At 40.9% G+C, this 17229-nt stretch overlaps 1 protein-coding gene across 1 annotated transcript; it reads right to left on the bottom strand.

Moving 5' to 3' along the window:
• Positions 1-1335: 1335 nt before the first annotated feature.
• Positions 1336-14760, bottom strand: desmb (desmin b). The gene is made up of 9 exons (XM_004563294.2): positions 14151-14760; positions 10261-10321; positions 9470-9565; positions 4872-5033; positions 4638-4763; positions 4326-4546; positions 4112-4155; positions 3632-3717; positions 1336-1500 (listed from the first exon to the last, which is right to left on the bottom strand). The coding sequence occupies exons 1-9, from the start codon at positions 14723-14725 to the stop codon at positions 1459-1461; spliced, it is 1413 nt and encodes a 470-aa protein (XP_004563351.2). The 5' UTR covers positions 14726-14760; the 3' UTR covers positions 1336-1458.
• Between the last annotated feature and the right edge of the window lie 2469 nt (positions 14761-17229).

Raw genomic sequence — 17229 nt, 5'->3', positions numbered from 1 at the left:
CAGGACTCCTATTTGTACTTGTGGACTTTAAACTAGAGGCAGATGCGGGACTTCCATCTGCCTCATCAGGGACTCATTCTGGACTATAAAGTAGATTAAGCCTACATTTGAATTCTGTTTTTGTATTTATTCTTTACTTTCTCTCAGACCATTAAACACCATCAGGGCTACAGCTGAAATAACAAAAACTCCAACTGTCTGATGTAAATTTGAACATCCATTTAATGGGATACTCAATTATAATGATGTAATGATAAAACAATATTAATAAGTCTGTTAACTATTGGCATTTTTACTGGCCTACACTGTCCATACGTATTCACTGTTGGACGCTTTTGAAGTTGCAGGACTTGTGAAACTTGCCATATTTCAGCATGGTGTGCAGCTTATAGAAGCCAAAGATTTCAGCCAATTCAGCTCCAATCAGATGACTAAAGATAATAAAATACACCATTTTATGCTTCAAGGTCATAGGTCAAAGGTCAGACATTAGCGTGTTGTTATGAAAGCAGGCTGACATCCTTACGTTGTTATAAAAACATCATAAATCATCAAATAGGTAGTATAGCCCTTGCCCTTTGGGGAGAATTGTGCTCCACTGTTTATTCTTTACTTTCAGCCTATTAAACATCATTTGGGCTACACACATCCAATAACCATTGTCTATTAAGCACATTCACAGACTGCTTTGTAATCCTACACATACAGTAAAGTTCAGTTCCTATTTCCTCCATTTCCACCTTTCAGTAAACACCAGATCAAGGTCAGAAACTCAAAGAGCAAGAAGCTTAAAATAATTCAATGTGACAGGTTTCTTAAGAAATTTGCAATCATATAATCTGAAACTGAAAAAAAGATCAAATATGAGTATCAGTGAAAAAAAATAGTTTCCTTAAAAATGTAATCAAAACTATACTCATGATGAGGGAGTTCAACGTTCACTTTCTACTTTTTGTTTTTCAGTTTCAGCTCTGATTTGGCTCCATGGATCAGAATCTGTTATTTATTGGGCATCTGAAGTGATTTTAAACTTCAGAGCTGAATATGTTGCAAAATTCTCCATCTGACCAACTCAGTTAGCTGCAGACTACAACTGATAGACGACTACTATTCTACTTAATATTCTTTTTGCTCATTTATTAGAGATTATAAAGTCTTAAACGGTCAGTAAACACAGAAATTTCCTGATTAAATTGAGATTTTTCCTTTTTTCAGTTTTTGCATGTTAACCTACATTTAACCAAAAATAAATAAATCCTGATGAATTTCTGCTTTAAATACACATATCTCAGTAACTTGCAAACAAACACAGGGCAGGCCGTAAAGACGAGTGTGTAAAGTCTTATTTCTTAGTTTTATTTCTTTTGCTTGTTTCTTTATTGTTTTCATGTGTCCGTCTCAGGCAGGGACACATGAGAGCTTTTTGTTTCTTCTTCTCTTCTTATGTCCTGCAAGCTGTTACATGATGTCTTGCTGGTGCTGCGTGGACTCGCTGACAACCTGAAGGAGAAAAACATGAGACAGAAACATAAAAGCCTTATCAGATGACTTCTCTGTCTGGATGAATGTAAGATATCTGGAAATGAGTGAACACTGTCCCAAATCCATACAAACTACAACAGTCGAGACAGAAAGATTACAGTCAGAGAGCCCAGGTGAACACAGAACAGATTAAGAAACACCAGCAGTCACTTCAGCAGTTAATTACTTACATTAAAGCAATCTTTATTTGTATGTAAAGTTTCTAAAATATTAGGTGTAAATAAGGTAATGGACTGTTTTCTGTCTAAATATGGGACAATTGCATTTGCTGATGTGGCAAGAGTGTTTTCTGCAGCTCTGCTTCAGAGGAGTGGTGTGGCAGTGGGCAGTGCCAAAAGGCTGGCAGAGTAGCTGGGACTGATTGGTATGATCAGTCCTGGTATTTCAGTTGCCAACCTGTAACGTAGAGGGGAAGGCTGTGCCAGAAACAAGTCGGCTGAAAAGCTGCACAGAGCAATTTGGAAAAGTTGCAACTAATACTTACCCAGCTCTTTAACAGTGTGTTTGTGTTGGTCCGTCGTGTCACAGTGCTGTCGAAACCCAGATGCGCTAGGACAGATGTGCAACCAGTACAGCCAGTGGAAGTGCTGACAGCAATGCTGGCAGAGATGGCCATCGTGCACCAAGAACAGGCGACTGTGCATCAAGATCAGCTCCAGTGGCTACAGAATTAGGCCGAGCGCCAGATGAGAGTGCACCTAGTCTCGGTCTGGCATCCCCCTGGCTCCTCTGTTGTCCCACACAGTCATGTCAAGCAAACCGTGACATGGCTGTATGACTGGCCAAAAACCACCCGGCAGTGCAGCCAGCAAACCTGCTGGATCAACCACAGCCAGTTGTGGAGAATTGGCCGGTCCCAGCCCCAAGGAGGAGGTTCCCCAGCTCCACTATAACTTTGCTGGTTATGGAGCAGCCACCACAACAGCCAGTCTCGCTGTCTCCCCACAGGTTCCAGCAACTAAGCTGCCCCCAACTCACAGGGAGCCGTGCAAATGCTGAGGCAGGTATGTTGGAGGTGTGGGCGGCCAGGACACTGACATTAGGAGTGCCCACTGACGGATGTGGGGTAGCTGTTCCGTGTTGCTGGCCCTCCAACACCTACCCCAGGTCCAAGAGGGACATGCACTGTCAAGGTGCCAGTGGATATACGCCAGGCTCTGGTGGACTCGGGCTGCAGGGTGAGTCTGGGCTGCATGCAGACCCTGGTCCTCCAAACCCTGGTACGGCACGGGGCGTTGGTGGAGGTTAGATGTGTGCATGAGGACATACACAAATATCCCATAGTGCCGCTCCAAATTAAATACAAGGGCAAAACACATGGTGTAAAGGCTGCAGTTAGCTTGCACCTGAGGCATCCCTTAATTCTGGGTACAGATTTGCTGGTGTTCAATAACCTGTTGGGGCAATGTGTGGGGATACAATCACGAGCTTTAGCAAGGGGGATGTTTGTGCTGTGCTTAGCGGAGACCTTTAGTTTATTCAACTCTGACTCTAGGGAGGAGGAGGAGGCCATCTAATGAGGCCCTGCTGCCTCCAGCGATTCACTCCACAGGATATTTCCCACTAGAGGAATCTCATGACTAAACTCTATGCAACCTCAGCTTCTGATCAAGTGATAAAAATTGATGGTCACACGTTTGCCCTGACACAGCACTGACCTACCTGTAATTTGTATTGATTAAAGATAGGCTTCATAGAGCGAGTCATAACACTGGCACCTCCAGGCCCTGTTTCAGATCATCTCCCGAGTCGGCATCCCCAAAGAGATACTGACCGCCGGTTCATGACCGGCTTTGTGGAGCTGACCAGCCATGTAACTAATCTCACTCAAAAGTGTGCCCCAGATCTGGTCCAGTGGACAGAGCAGTGCCAGGCAGCATTTGTGCAGTTGAATAAAGCTCTACCGGTCTTTGATAAGATAAAATGTGATTTATAGAACTTAAATAAATTTTTCATGAATTTCTTGAATAAGGTGCTGGAGTGGATCACATCAAAAGAAAAGCAAACAAACAAAAGAAAAAATCCTTATGAAGGGAACTTAAAAACTTACAAGGCTAATGAATGCAGTTTTATATCTTAGCAGTTTTACCTCTCCATCGCGAGTCTCGATGGTCTTGATGAGGACAGTCTTCTTTGAATGCATCTCAGAGGAGCGCTGCTGCTCAGGGCTGGTCTCTGATTAACAAAGGTCGGAATACATTTAATTTTTATTTAATATGTAAAATGTGTTATGTTATTTTGAAAAATCAATGAAAACTTTATGTGGATGCCTCTTGGACCTATGAAATACAAATTAAATACAACCCCATAACACTGGGGTTGTATTTGTAGGTTAATTGATTTAGAAATCAATTCATTAATTAACACCCATTTTCTTAATTAAGTAAAATTTTAATCTTACATAGTTTTAATGTGGTAAAAAAGTAAAATATTATTGAAATGTATAACAAACAGTAAAGGAGGCTCCATCTGAACAGACTGTGGAATCAAACAGAATAAGGCCTGTGTCCTGGTTAAAGGAAGCCTAGCCCCTGGTGGTATGTTTAGGTAACTGCAGCTGTGTGTGCACCTCGGAAACTCAGCGTGGAGTAGGTTTGCACAGGCAAGGCAATCCTGCAACGGGAGAAGGGAAAGTGTAGAAAATATCATTTTAAATGTTATTTTATGTGTATCTGGATAAAATATTGACATTCTGAGGCAGTTTTCTTTTCCAAAGCTTTATTGTAAAGGCAGCACACTAAAACAAAAGAATTTTGGCCTGGTTGGATAGTTTGATAAATTACCTGCTCTCCTCTCCTTCCAGCAGCTTCCTGTAGGTGGCGATCTCCACATCCAGCGCCATCTTGACATTGAGTAGGTCCTGGTACTCACGGAGGTGGCGCGCCATCTCGTCCTTCATGTTGGCGATCTCCGCCTCCAGGCGGGCAATGCTATCCTGGTAGTTGCCGGCCTCTCGTCCATGACGGTCCTCCATGTCCCGCATCTGCCTCATCAGAGACTCATTCTGGATTAATCAGAGAGGAGAGTCTGAAATCAAACCGAGCTCAGAGAAGATTACGTTTAAATAAAAACCGAAGAAGGTTTATGAGACCTACGGTGCCTTTGAGGGAGTCGATCTCACAGGTGTAGGCCTGGATCTGGTGTCTGAACTCCATGGTCTCCTGACGGGCCTGCTTCAGAGCCTCGTTGTTCTTACTTACCGCCTGGTTCAGATCAGACACCTGCAGGGTCAAAGGTTAAATAGATTTCACAATTTATTTTAAATCCCCAACTCTTGGATGTCAGAATCGATCTCTAAGTGTCGTTAATACAGACAACATCCCTCTGACCTTGGACTTGTACCACTCCTCAGCCTCTGCGATGTTCTTGGCAGCAATGCCCTCATACTGAGCCCTGATGTCTCGTAGTGCTGCCGTCAGGTCCGGCTTGGACATGTCCATCTGGATCTGGACTTGAGTCTCCTGCATCTGGGCCTGCAGCTCACGGATCTCCTGTGGGAGGAGGAGAAACGTAAGGTTGACTGGCCTGTTATATTTGAATTTGAATTTGATATACCTTTATTAGTCCCACAAGGGGAAATTTCATAAGGCTGCCGACCTATTGCACGCAATGGCGGTGCCAACTTACCCTCCGACCTTACATACATTACACAAAACATCACATGGGGAAGACAGGTCAGAGAGGTATAACAATGGAAAATGCACCACATGAGGAAAGATAAGGAGAGAAAAATAACTCCCCCCAGACTGAGCTCCAACAGGGAGATCAGTTTGAGAACAGAAAAAAACACCTCTGCACATAGCACATGAAAAAACTCAAATACACCAAAGAAACACATGACAAGCAACAGGGGTGGGTAAAGGGTGAGAGACAGCCGATTTAGACAGTGCAGCCGGGCCTGCAGCCTGTGCGCTGGTCTCCTTGATCCACCGTCAGCATCGGAAGGGAATAAGCGTCGAAAGCATTTGGAAAGGGAGGGGGGATGAGTGTGTGCATATCAGTGTATATGTATGTGTGTGCGTGTCCAGAGTTCAGCTGAGACAGTGTCCTTCGCCCTGCTAGGTTAAGTAAACAGTCTTCCAGCCAACCCAGGTGGCCTTGCATGGAATGGGAAGGAACAGACTCAACACCGTCGTTATCAGGGTGTTTTTGTTTGGCTCCAGCCTTGAGACCGCAGCTGGCGCCAAAGGGGTATCCGCATAAGTGATGGTGGTTTTTACTTTAGTGCGAACAGCTCATATGAATTTCAAAGCAGTTCTACAGTCCAACATTGGTCTCTCAATCTCCCGTTGGAGAGCCGCGAGCTTCGCCATGATGTTATCAAACTTGCGCTCTGTGATATTGTCATTCTTGTGCTCAAAGAGCCGATTCTGAGAACTCACGGCAGTGTGCCTCCCCGAGATGTCATCCAATTTGCGCACAGAGATGTTATTTCGAGCTAGCCCTTCCGAGATGTAATCCAGTCTGCAGTCAGAGATCTTATTCTGAGTGTTCACAGCAGCCGTAGTCTCTCCAAGATCTTATCCGTGCTGACTCAATGAGCCCATTTTTAGAAACTCACGCCTCTTCCCATCGGCTCTCTGTGTGAGCTCTATGACAAATTAGTCATCTGTGCTAGATGTACCAGTGCCCTGGCCCTATGACAGCTGGGATAGGCCTTAAACATCACCAGTTTAATTGAGGAAAATGAATGGATGGCTATCCAATTATAGAGCATAACAAACCTTACGTAGTTTTAAACATCACTATCTCTCCTTGTTGTTTAGGACACAAACCCAGTCTGGCTTAATACAGAAAAAAGCCATTGAAGTCTAACTGTAGTAACCATGATTAAATTACATTCAACCAAAATCAGCAACTTTACCAAACATTAGTGAAAGTCTCTGGTCTGGAGGGCCAGAACTTTATACACCCACCATCAACCCCAAATTCCTTCTGCAGTTCATAAATATGATTAATGAGGACCTGATGTGTGACAGTAAGCCTTGGCAGTGAACGACCAGAAAAGTTGGCATCTCCCAGAAGCTAAAATGATAAATGAAGCTATAGAATGTGCAGATGGTGAACTATTAGCAATGCTATAAAATAAATTAAATAAAATACCAATAAAAAACAAAACAAACAAAACACAAGGAACAAACATCTGAGTAAGTGAGCACAGAGCTTCATACCTGCTAATTATTACAACATGAAGAAGAAAAACAACAGAAACAAGACTAATAATAATGAAGATAAAAAGAATAAAAGAACAACAATAATAACTAGAACAAGAATGAGAGGAAGAAAAATAATTACCACAAGAAAACCAGGAAGAACAAGGAAAAGAACAGTAATAAAAACAAGTGGTACAAGGAGATAATAAGAGTATGAAATTAAAGAATCCAAGTTAAAGACGCTTTAAGATGTTATCAGGATTTTCTTCCTCTTTCTTTATACAGTGTTGCAAATTAATTTGCAGATGTGAAGTAAAACAAGATTCACCGTCATCAGACCTTCTGAGGTTTTATTCCTCCTTTTGTCTAAAAAGTGACTTAATTTTAGTCCAAACTGTTTCTAACACTTTAATCCACTCTGAGTAACCCTAGGCCATGTCGAGCACACTACTTTGGCATCATGTAGTAATCGCTCCAGGCTGGAGACAGAACGAAGCCCATGCTGATCAGAGACGAGGATTTGTCCGCCGGTTGGTACACAGAGTAATTTTAGCCTTACATCTGCTGTGGGAGATTTCAGAGCTCTACTGCCACGCTGCCCAGGCCTGCTGCCAACAATGCAATTCTGTGCGTGTTTGAAAGTGAAAACTCCCCAAACCCTCTCGTTTGTCATCTCGCACACACAGAGACAGATGTTCTAACAGATGCTAAGACAGACCGAGAGCATTGTCACACAGCTCAACACACATTCTTAATCCTGTGAAGCTTGTTTGTGCCTCACTGACAGATTTATTTTAAAGCAACAATTTGTGACACCTTTCCTCCCTAAAGTCCTCTATAATCTACTTATTACTAAATGTGCGGAAGTGCTTCAGGAAGGTGAACGCACGCAAAGCTACTGGTCCGGACGGGATTCCCGGCCGCGTCCTCAGGTCATGCGCGGCTCAGCTGGCTGGAGTGTTCACGCACATCTTCAACCTTTCCCTCTCTCTGTCTGTAGTCCCAGCCTGCTTCAAAATGGCCACCATCGTCCCTGTACCCAAATCCTCCACCATCTCCTCATTGAACGACTGGCGACCTGTAGCCCTGACCCCCATCGTAAGCAAATGCTTCGAGAAGCTGGTCAGGGACTTCATCTGCTCTGCACTACCCGACTCACTGGACCCTCTACAGTTTGCATACCGCCACAACAGGTCCACTGATGATGCCATAGCCCTGACACTACACACTGCCCTGTCACACCTGGAGAAGAGAGACACGTATGTGAGAATGCTGTTTGTAGATTACAGCTCAGCATTCAATACCATCGTTCCCTCGAAGCTGGACAGGAAACTGCAGGATCTAGGACTGAGCAGCTCCCTCTGCAGCTGGATCCTTAGCTTCCTGTCTGACAGACGCCAGGTGGTCAGACTGGGCAGCATCACCTCATCCCCCATCACACTGAACACTGGTGCTCCACAGGGGTGTGTACTGAGCCCTCTCCTGTACTCACTCTACACCTACGACTGCACAGCCACTAACAGCTCCAACATCATTGTGAAGTTTGCGGACGACACTACAGTGGTGGGTCTTATCACCAACGGTGATGAGACGGCTTACAGGGAGGAGGTCAGCGCCCTGACCCACTGGTGTCAAGACAACCATCTCACCCTCAACGTCGCAAAGACAAAGGAGTTGATAGTGGACTTCCGGAGGTGCAGAGAAGTACACACCCCCATCACCATCAACGGCGCTGCTGTGGAGAGAGTGAGCAGCTTCCGGTTCCTTGGCGTACACCTGGCTGAGGATCTTACGTGGTCAGTACACACAAACAAAACAGTGAAGAAGGCGCAGCAGCGCCTCTTCTTTCTCAGGAGACTGAAAAGATTCGGCATGAGCCCCCGCATCCTCAGGACCTTCTATCACTGTGCCATTGAGAGCATCCTCACTGGATGCATCACCACCTGGTATGGCAACAGCACCGCCTACAACTGCAAAGCTCTCCAGCGAGTAGTGCGGTGCTCTGAACGGATAATTGGAGGTGAGCTTCCCTCCCTCCAAGACATCTACAGGAAGCGGTGCCTGAGGAAAGTGGGGAGGATCATCAAGGACTCCAGTCACCCCAGCCAGAAACTGTTCAGACTGCTTCCATCAGGAAGGAGGTTCTGCAGCATCCGGTCCCGTACCAGCAGACTGAGAGACAGCTTTTTCCATCAGGCCATCAGACTGCTGAACACGTCATAGACACCTCAGCTTCACTACTGGAACTTCAACGTTATGCACTCCATACTGTATATAAATGCCACTTGTTTTGCACATATTCAACTCTGTATATTTTATATATTTTATTATTATTATTATTATTATTATTATTATTATTATCTTATTTTATTTTTTTTACTATTTAATTTGTAAAAATGTGTACACACACACACACACACACACGTAGGAAAATATTTAGTATACACATCCAGAAATGCATACACTATTATATATTGTACATATATTTATTAGTTTCAGGTTGGCCATTCTTGTATTTTGCTCGTTTGTGTTGTTGTGTTTGCACATCTCTGTTGCTTGTGGGGCTCGCACACAAGAATTTCACTCGCATGTGCTGTGCCAGTGTGCCTGCACATGTGATGTGACAATAAAAGTGATTTGATTTGATTTGATTTGAAATGAAGAACCTACGCTGATGGCAGCAGTGTAATAAAACACTTATGAATGCATTTTAAACCCTGATAAAGGAGCTGGGATCAGCGACTGGTAAAGATGGAAGAGGGTGAAGAACAAACCTCTTCATGGATCTTCTTCAAGAAAGCGATTTCCTCCTGCAGCGTCTCGATGCGTCTCTCCAGGTCCAGACGGGCCAGAGTGGCAGCGTCCACATCCTGCAACATTAAAAATGTTCATTTTATGTAAAAATTAGATAATCATGGAATAATTATCGACATATTTTCCATTGAATCAAAGTGTATAATGATTTTTAAAAATGCATATATTACAACCTTCCATTAAGTTTGCCACACCAGCAGGCTAATTATTGTGAAACATGGCAAACATATGGCCCATGGGCCAAAATGCAGACCAACTAATCCAGTCCACTTGATGGCTTTGAAAATGTTAGAAGTACAAAACTTTTAACAGTATTTTCCCTTTTAAAATGTTGTAACCCAGATTTATAGCCTTCTTACATCCATAGTCTGCCATAGTACACCAAAAAGTAACAGAAAAAACGAAGATAAATTTTATTTATCACATTCATATTATTATATTAATATTATTATCATAATTATATTATTTTGTTATGTTTATAGTTGTTTTTTTATGTTTTTGCTTCTATGATCTTCAGCATTCTTCTTCTATCTTCTAGTATCCTCCTCCTCCTGTGTGTCCTCCTTCACTACATCCATGACTCTTCGCTATGAACTTGTCTTTTCCTCCTGCCTGGCAGCTCTATCTTCAACATCCTTTGTCCAGTAACAAATATCCACTATCCCTCTTCTGCATGTCTGAACCATCTCAGCCTTTCCCCTCTAACACTGTATTTATTGGGGAAAGTACAGGAAATGAGAGTGGGACATACCGCTCTGAAAGCAGCCAGGTTGTTTTCTGCTTCTTCTTTTTGAAGAATCTCCTCCTGGAGTCTGCAGGACAGTGAGACACAAAGCATGGTTTCAGACAGAGAGCCATTAATTAATGAGCAGCTGGATTAATGATTGGTTTGAACACACTGTAGAAGCTGCTGTCCACACACCAGGGAGCTCTGCAGAAAGACGTTAAAGCTGAATTAGGCTAATAAGTTCAAAGATGCATAATTTCATAGCCTGTATATAAAAGATGGATGTTGCCAGTGTGCTCTCACCCATTGGTTAGTGACGTCTCAGGTTTAGCATTTTCATTTTGGTGTTTTTAAACCAGAAGTGACTGCACACAAGGTGGCCTGCCTGATTGCACATCCTTCTTTATCATCCTTTCTAACCTTAAATGGTCTGAAAAATGTAGAAAATAAACATTATATTATAATAAATAAGATTTGAAACTAACATCCAGAGGTGACGCCCCCTGCTGGCAATTAGAAACAATACAGGTTTAGCACAATTCCACATTGGCTTCAGACTTGGAAGTCCATTACTTTACAGTCTGAGCTTAAAAGGACACTTTTCCAAAATAAAAGATGAAAGTGCATACTTTAACTTGAACTTGTTCACTTTTTATACCCTGTAAAGGTCACTGATTGGTTAAAGACTCCCCTTGTGGAATAGATTTTCTAAAGCCTGAGGAGGTTAGGAGGCTTGTTTGATCTTTGACTCTTGAAATACAAAATGCTTATAGGTTATCATGGCAACTTTTTTTGTCCAGTAAAGTCAAAACACACACTGCCTACCACATTTAATTATTTAAGGTGTCAGAAGAGCGCCTTTAAGTCTCAACCACAAGGAAAGAAATGAACTTTTGCTTGTTAAAAACGTAAACTGCAGACAGAGAAAGGACAGATCCTTCAGATATGTGTGAGCTTGTTCCTCTCCTTTTATAGAAGAGAGCCATGTAAACACAGTGTGTGATCAGCACTAACTTTGGTCAGTCTCAAGTAGTAACACACACACTGACACACACATGCCTATTAATCACATCAAATCAGTCGCCAATGCTTTTTGGAGTCAGAGAAAAATGATGCTCAGCTCTGAGATTAACAGCAGTTTATGTCACATTTTGAATGGACTGATTGAAGAATTGTATGCTCAGGAGCACTTCATCATTATGTCAGGCCTAAAGTTAAATCATGGCACACAAGTATATTTATCGATGCAGACTGGTTTGAGCTTTGCAAAATGCCTCTATAATCATCGCCTATTCGCTTTGGAGTTTTCAGGGGATCACACTTCTCTCATTTCTCTGCTTTGATGTTTTCATCATCTCTGCAGGTGTAAAATGAATAGCAAGACTTGTCATGCTGTAAATAACAATGCAGTAATAATATTAATAATTAATATTATTAAATAAAGAGCTACGTGGAAAGAAAATTACAATTTCTATCATTTAACTCAAATTGAATTTGTCAGAAGCGTGGTAACAGAGCTTACAATATAAAATTATTTTATAATAAACATATATATTGATGAAGTTACATTTTATATTTTCATATAAACTTTATAATGCTGTATAAATTAAACAAAATATATAAAAATCAACTACAATGAGGCTAATTATAAGATATTAAAACTAACATAATTTCCCAGCTTTGTCTTTCATTAAATTAATAAATTAAATTTTCTTTTCCAGTTATTAAAAACACAGCTTTTTTATTCAAATAATGGAGTTGTATCTAATTTAACACCAGACAATAGTTAGTTGTTGGCACTATAAGCTAACTGTCCTAATACAGAAATTAAGGTACATATTTAAACTTATCTTATTAAACACACAGTAATTAATCCTGTTCATAAATTCAATATTCGTTGATAAATTAGAAAATGTTTTTTTATATTCCATAAATATTCCAGTTAAATCTAATCATAATAAAGAAGAAAGTAATAAAGGATGCTTAATTTGGAAATTATTAATTACTACTGTAATTAGCCTACGAGTTCAATGGTATTCAAACAGACACATTAATCAACAGTTTAATTTTTTTTTTTTATATTTTAGGAAGTTAATGTATTATATTAAATAAAAAACCAACCAAACCAAATCAACTATAATGGAGAAAAAAGTAACAAGAAGTTTAGCTCAGTAGGTAGAGTGGTGGCCCCATGATCGGACGGTCAGGGGTTTGAATCCACTGAACGGCTACCCTGAGGTACCCCTGAGCAAGGTGCCGTCCTTACACACTGCTCCCCGGTGCACCTGCTTAGTGACTGCCCACTGCTTCACTGAGCGAGTGGGTCAAATGCAGAGAGAGTAATTTCCCCACAGGGATCAATAAAGTATACATTTTTATTACTTTTATTATTATTATTACTAGCGGTTAAGCTCAATATTAAATTTCTTTAAGTCAATACTAATTTATTAACCTAGGTCATTATTTCTATATTAGTTTAAAAAAAATAAAGTAATTTATTATATTACAACAAATATTGAATCTAATCATAACAGAGAATTACTATCTACATAATATTTATATAGATAGTAATTATTGCTGTTTAGCCTAGTTAGCATAGCCAAGTAAAGTAGCAGTAACTACCAAATAACTTGCTTATGAAAATCACATGACTTAATGTTATTAAGCTATGCATTTAATTAGATAAAGATTGATTAATTATGTGGTCACTAATCTTGCTCATTAGTTCAAATGAGGGAAAAACTCATTTGGCAGCTAGTTCCTCGGTAGCTTGCACCCTACACCATTTAAGAGTCCATTGTAATAGTCAGATAGCTTTTTAGCTTTTGTGCCAAGGTTAGTAAAAATAACATTTCACTGATATTCCGATGTTTGGTATAACCCTTTATTATCAGAGATTTTTTTTACCACAGCATAAACATGTTGTTAGCAGGATTACATAGATTATTTATACTTTTTAGATGACCTAATAAAATACTTTGGTTTATTTTTTCTGATTGTAATATTTTAGCAGCATTATTATTGTTAAGCTTCAGTCAAATATATGTTTTACTTTGATTTATCTGATTATACGCCCCTCTACATTCTAACATCCTTATACCCAAAATACCCCCTGTAATGCACTCATCCTCATGACTCACCTGTAATCTTCTTCCTGTGATGATGTATAAATGATCCTGTTATATTTTGATTTAAACAGCTTTGCATTTATACAAAATATGTTTAAAATATATTTAGAGTATTTAGGAAATATCTTGAAAATAGCAAACGTATAATCAAGTAATCTGTTGTAAAGAGCACAATCTGTGAAACCAATAAGATGCACAGAGGAACCAGGGTTTAAAAATACTTCCTGTAACTGCAACAAACAGCAGATCATCTCCCACACGGCTGGTTGAATCTAGCACACACAAGCCTATGTATCACCTCATTCCTCCATTCATTATTCCACTCCACACACTTCTTTTCATTTTGCGTCACAATTTTTCACTACTGCTTGTTGAGCAGTTGGCAAGTGTTCACAGAAAAGTGCAATAAAATACAAAAACCTGCAGAGTTTTTGTCACATTTTAGTTCCAGATACACCACACAGTGGGTAAATGCTCCAGGTTGTTGCTTAAATTATGGTAATATCAATATTTCTGTAACTGTTAAGTGTATGGGACAAGTAATATTGTGTACTTGTGTATATATATATATATATAATATTGTGTTTTTAAGAAATATTTTCAGTTTACTTATTTTAAAATTATTTTTAAAATTGTTTATTTGTTTGAAGACTCACTATAAGTCTATAAAGATTTTTACTTTAAAATTAAGTAAAGCTCTTTTTTGTCATAATATATAAAGGTCATGTCAGAATAAACAAGAATAAACAAGCTAGTAAGACACATGACTCTTCTTGCTCCTCCCACCTGATTTTGAGTTTATCCAGGTCATCGAGCAGGTTGTCCCGCTCCACCTCTATGCGTGACCTCTGATTGGTCAGGATCTCCACCTGCCTCCTAAGCTCGCTCATCTCCTCCTCGTACAGGTCGGCAATGCGCGTGGGCTCACGGCCTCGCAGGCGCTCCACCTCCACCACTAGCGCCTGGTTCTGCTGCTCCAAGAAGCGGACCTTCTCAATGTAGCTGGCAAAACGATCATTCAGGTGCTGCAGCTCGGCCTTCTCATTGGTCCGTGTGGTGAGAAACTCCTGGTTGAGGGCGTCCGCCAGGCTAAAGTCCAGCGTCTCGCCCATGCCAGCATAAGAGCGCCCAACGGATGCCCGGGAGGTTGTCACCGGCCTGCCATAGTAGCTTGAGGAGACCCGGTAAGCTGGTGTGGCGCTGGCACGGGTCACCTCATAGACCCTGGAGGTGACATGACCCCCGCCACTGCCGCTGTGGCCCAGCAGGGATCGGTTGAGTGATGGTGAGGCGTAGGTGCCATGACCGAAGGTGCGGCGGTACGATGAGGCGGTCTGACCGGAGGAGCTGTAGGAGGCCATGTTGGAGGACACAGAGAGCCTGGCGAGAGCTGCAGCAGAGAGGAGCACTGAAGAAGAACCTGCAGCCCTCAACTATTTGTAGTTACCTCCTTCCTCAATTTTCCCCCCTCCTTCCTGGGAACTGCCCTCCCTCTGTCTCTGTCTTTCTCCTTTAGCCCTTCTTGTTACATTCTTTTTCTTTCTTCTCTCCTTTCCTGCCTTCATTTCTTCTCCAGCTACCTTTTCCCCCTTGCCTTCTCTCCTTTCTCCCTCAGCCCTTTCTCTTCACTTTCTTCTGCTTTTGCAGGCATTCATATTCTATGCAGCCACAAATTTGTTTCCTTAAGACAGGATGTATAAAGAAAAAGGCAAAACAATCATAATTATGATCAAAGGAAGGAACAGACATGCTTAACACACTGCATTTGTTGTCACTAAGTGATTTAAGGCAACTATTGTTGTGATTTGGCACTATATAAATTAATTAAAATTGAATTAAACTGAATTAAAAACAACCATTGTCCAAGCTGTTACTTGAGTTGCTGACATAAGGTTTTTTTCCAATTTGTTTATAACATATTGATATTTTTATTGGCTTTGAGTGGTCATGTGAGTATTCATCAGTATTTTAAGCAAATGATTACAAAACATGTTTAACGAGCGGAAGTCCCTTAAAACATGTGAATTTTAAAGCCACAGTGTAGTGTGAGGTTGGGGTGGGTGGATAGGTCAACAAAATATTGGACATAAACAAAATAGACCTGTTTCATTTTTTTTAAACCAGTCAACCAACAATGTGTAGCATTTCCATATCTAAGTGTACGAAAAGGGTCTGCAATCAGTACGGACATCCATGTGTTTGGCACATCTGTAATAGTTAAAACAAGAAGAAGTCATGCAGCAGGCTATGGCAGCTTTTTTTCCCCCACTGAATAAAAGCTTTTTGCCATTTCAAAGTCAAAAATTCAGGTTACGCTTGCAAAATATTTAGTTAAGTTAAGGGTAAAATCAGGATGAATTCAATCACCCTGCTGGATACACTTGATCGACAGATATTAGTTTGTAGTGGCTGGTGGATGTAACTTTTAGACTTCCCAATTATTTGTCACTCAACTGAGAGAAAGGCACTTAAATGTCCATACTAAGTTACCTAAGTTAAACTAGGCTGACCTAGCTCTTGGTTAGGTTTAGGTAAGATTACTGGGTTAGAGAGAGCTAACATACAGGTCACTACATCTAGGGTTAGTGTTATACTAACTCAAAATTGTGAGAAAATAGTTTGAAATTGACCCAAAATTTAAAACTTCAGGTTTTTAAAGTTGATGAGATTTGCTCTGGAGCCAGCTTCCATATCAGGACCTGCTGCTGAGTGGGGGCAGTAATGTTTATATTTCGCCCAATACACGTGTTGCATTTATTAGTCAAACAAAAATAGAGGCACAATCAAGAGCAAAATAGTCCAAATTTCCTTGATTCCTGTTGAATGATCAATGTGGCTGTTCTCCCAGGTGTTACAATAAAGTTTATTGACAAGAGGATTTAAGGTTTAGCTTAGTTAGAACTTAGCTGGAAGCTAGGTAGCTAGCTGATATACATCCATAGATGATAAAACATGTTCTGAAAAAGGAAATACAGCAGTGCTATAACTTTGATGTAAGTAGAGACAGAAAACTAAATAGAAGTAATATTTGGTAGGTAGTGAATTTGGACTAACATATAATGGTCTGCTAGCCAAAGAGCTATGGTTAAGCTAATGTAAACACATTAGCTCAAGGAAGATGGAAAATTAGGGTTGAGCTATTCTTAATAAAGGTTAATGTTGACAGTTCTTGATGGGCAGAGACAAACACTATCACAATATTGCTGAATGAAACTTTGAAAGTCCAAGCTTCAGTCAAGAGAAAATTCGAGACGATTCATCCACCACAAGCAGTCTGCACTTCCTTCTTAATATGGTGGGGTACACTGACTAGCCAAATTCGAGATGGCCTCAAAACTTTTTGCATGCAGAACGTGGAGTAAAATAATTTTGAGGCTCTCCGTATCTTGTTCCCCATGACTCTTTTATGGTTGTTTGAGTCTTTTTGTAGTAGTTCTGCATGCTTTTGGGGTTATTTTTAATCTTTTTGTGAGTATTTAGGATGATATTTGGGGGGTGTTTATTTCCTACTTTTGCTCAGCAATGTTTTATTTTCAATATAGACAACAATTGTAGTCTATACCTACAGTTTGTGCCTACACCAATCCTTGCAGATCCATGAAAACTAGAACCGATCCTTTACAAAAAGGATAAACTTCCAAGGAAGACCTGTCGAGGTTCATGCGAACATCGTCTTTCCCTGCCGCTGTGATCTCACATCATAACAATGCGAGGATGCAAGGCAACTTTCAAGACTTCGCCTCGTCCTCACATGGTGAGGTGGCCCAGGTTGTTAATGACAGCATTCGAGGGGGAAGAGCTCTGACTAACCTGCCTTAAAAAGGAAAACTATCCCGTCCCAAGAGTCTGAGACACAGAGTGCAGC

The sequence above is a fragment of the Maylandia zebra genome, linkage group LG23 (genome assembly GCF_041146795.1).
Source record: "Maylandia zebra isolate NMK-2024a linkage group LG23, Mzebra_GT3a, whole genome shotgun sequence".
In the NCBI taxonomy this organism is placed as follows: domain Eukaryota; kingdom Metazoa; phylum Chordata; class Actinopteri; order Cichliformes; family Cichlidae; genus Maylandia; species Maylandia zebra.
Note: the sequence above shows the minus strand (reverse complement) of the source record. Positions and strands in the feature narration are given on the sequence as shown.

Excerpts from the sequence above, each read along its gene's own strand:
- desmb (XM_004563294.2), bottom strand. The coding sequence starts at position 14,725 with ATGGCCTCCTACAGCTCCTCCGGTCAGACCGCCTCATCGTACCGCCGC. Across the intron at positions 5,034-9,469 it reads TGAAGAAGATCCATGAAGAG|GAGATCCGTGAGCTGCAGGC; the intron begins GTTTGTTCTTCA and ends CTCCTCCCACAG. Across the intron at positions 4,156-4,325 it reads CTGGAAGGAGAGGAGAGCAG|GATTGCCTTGCCTGTGCAAA; the intron begins GTAATTTATCAA and ends CTCCCGTTGCAG.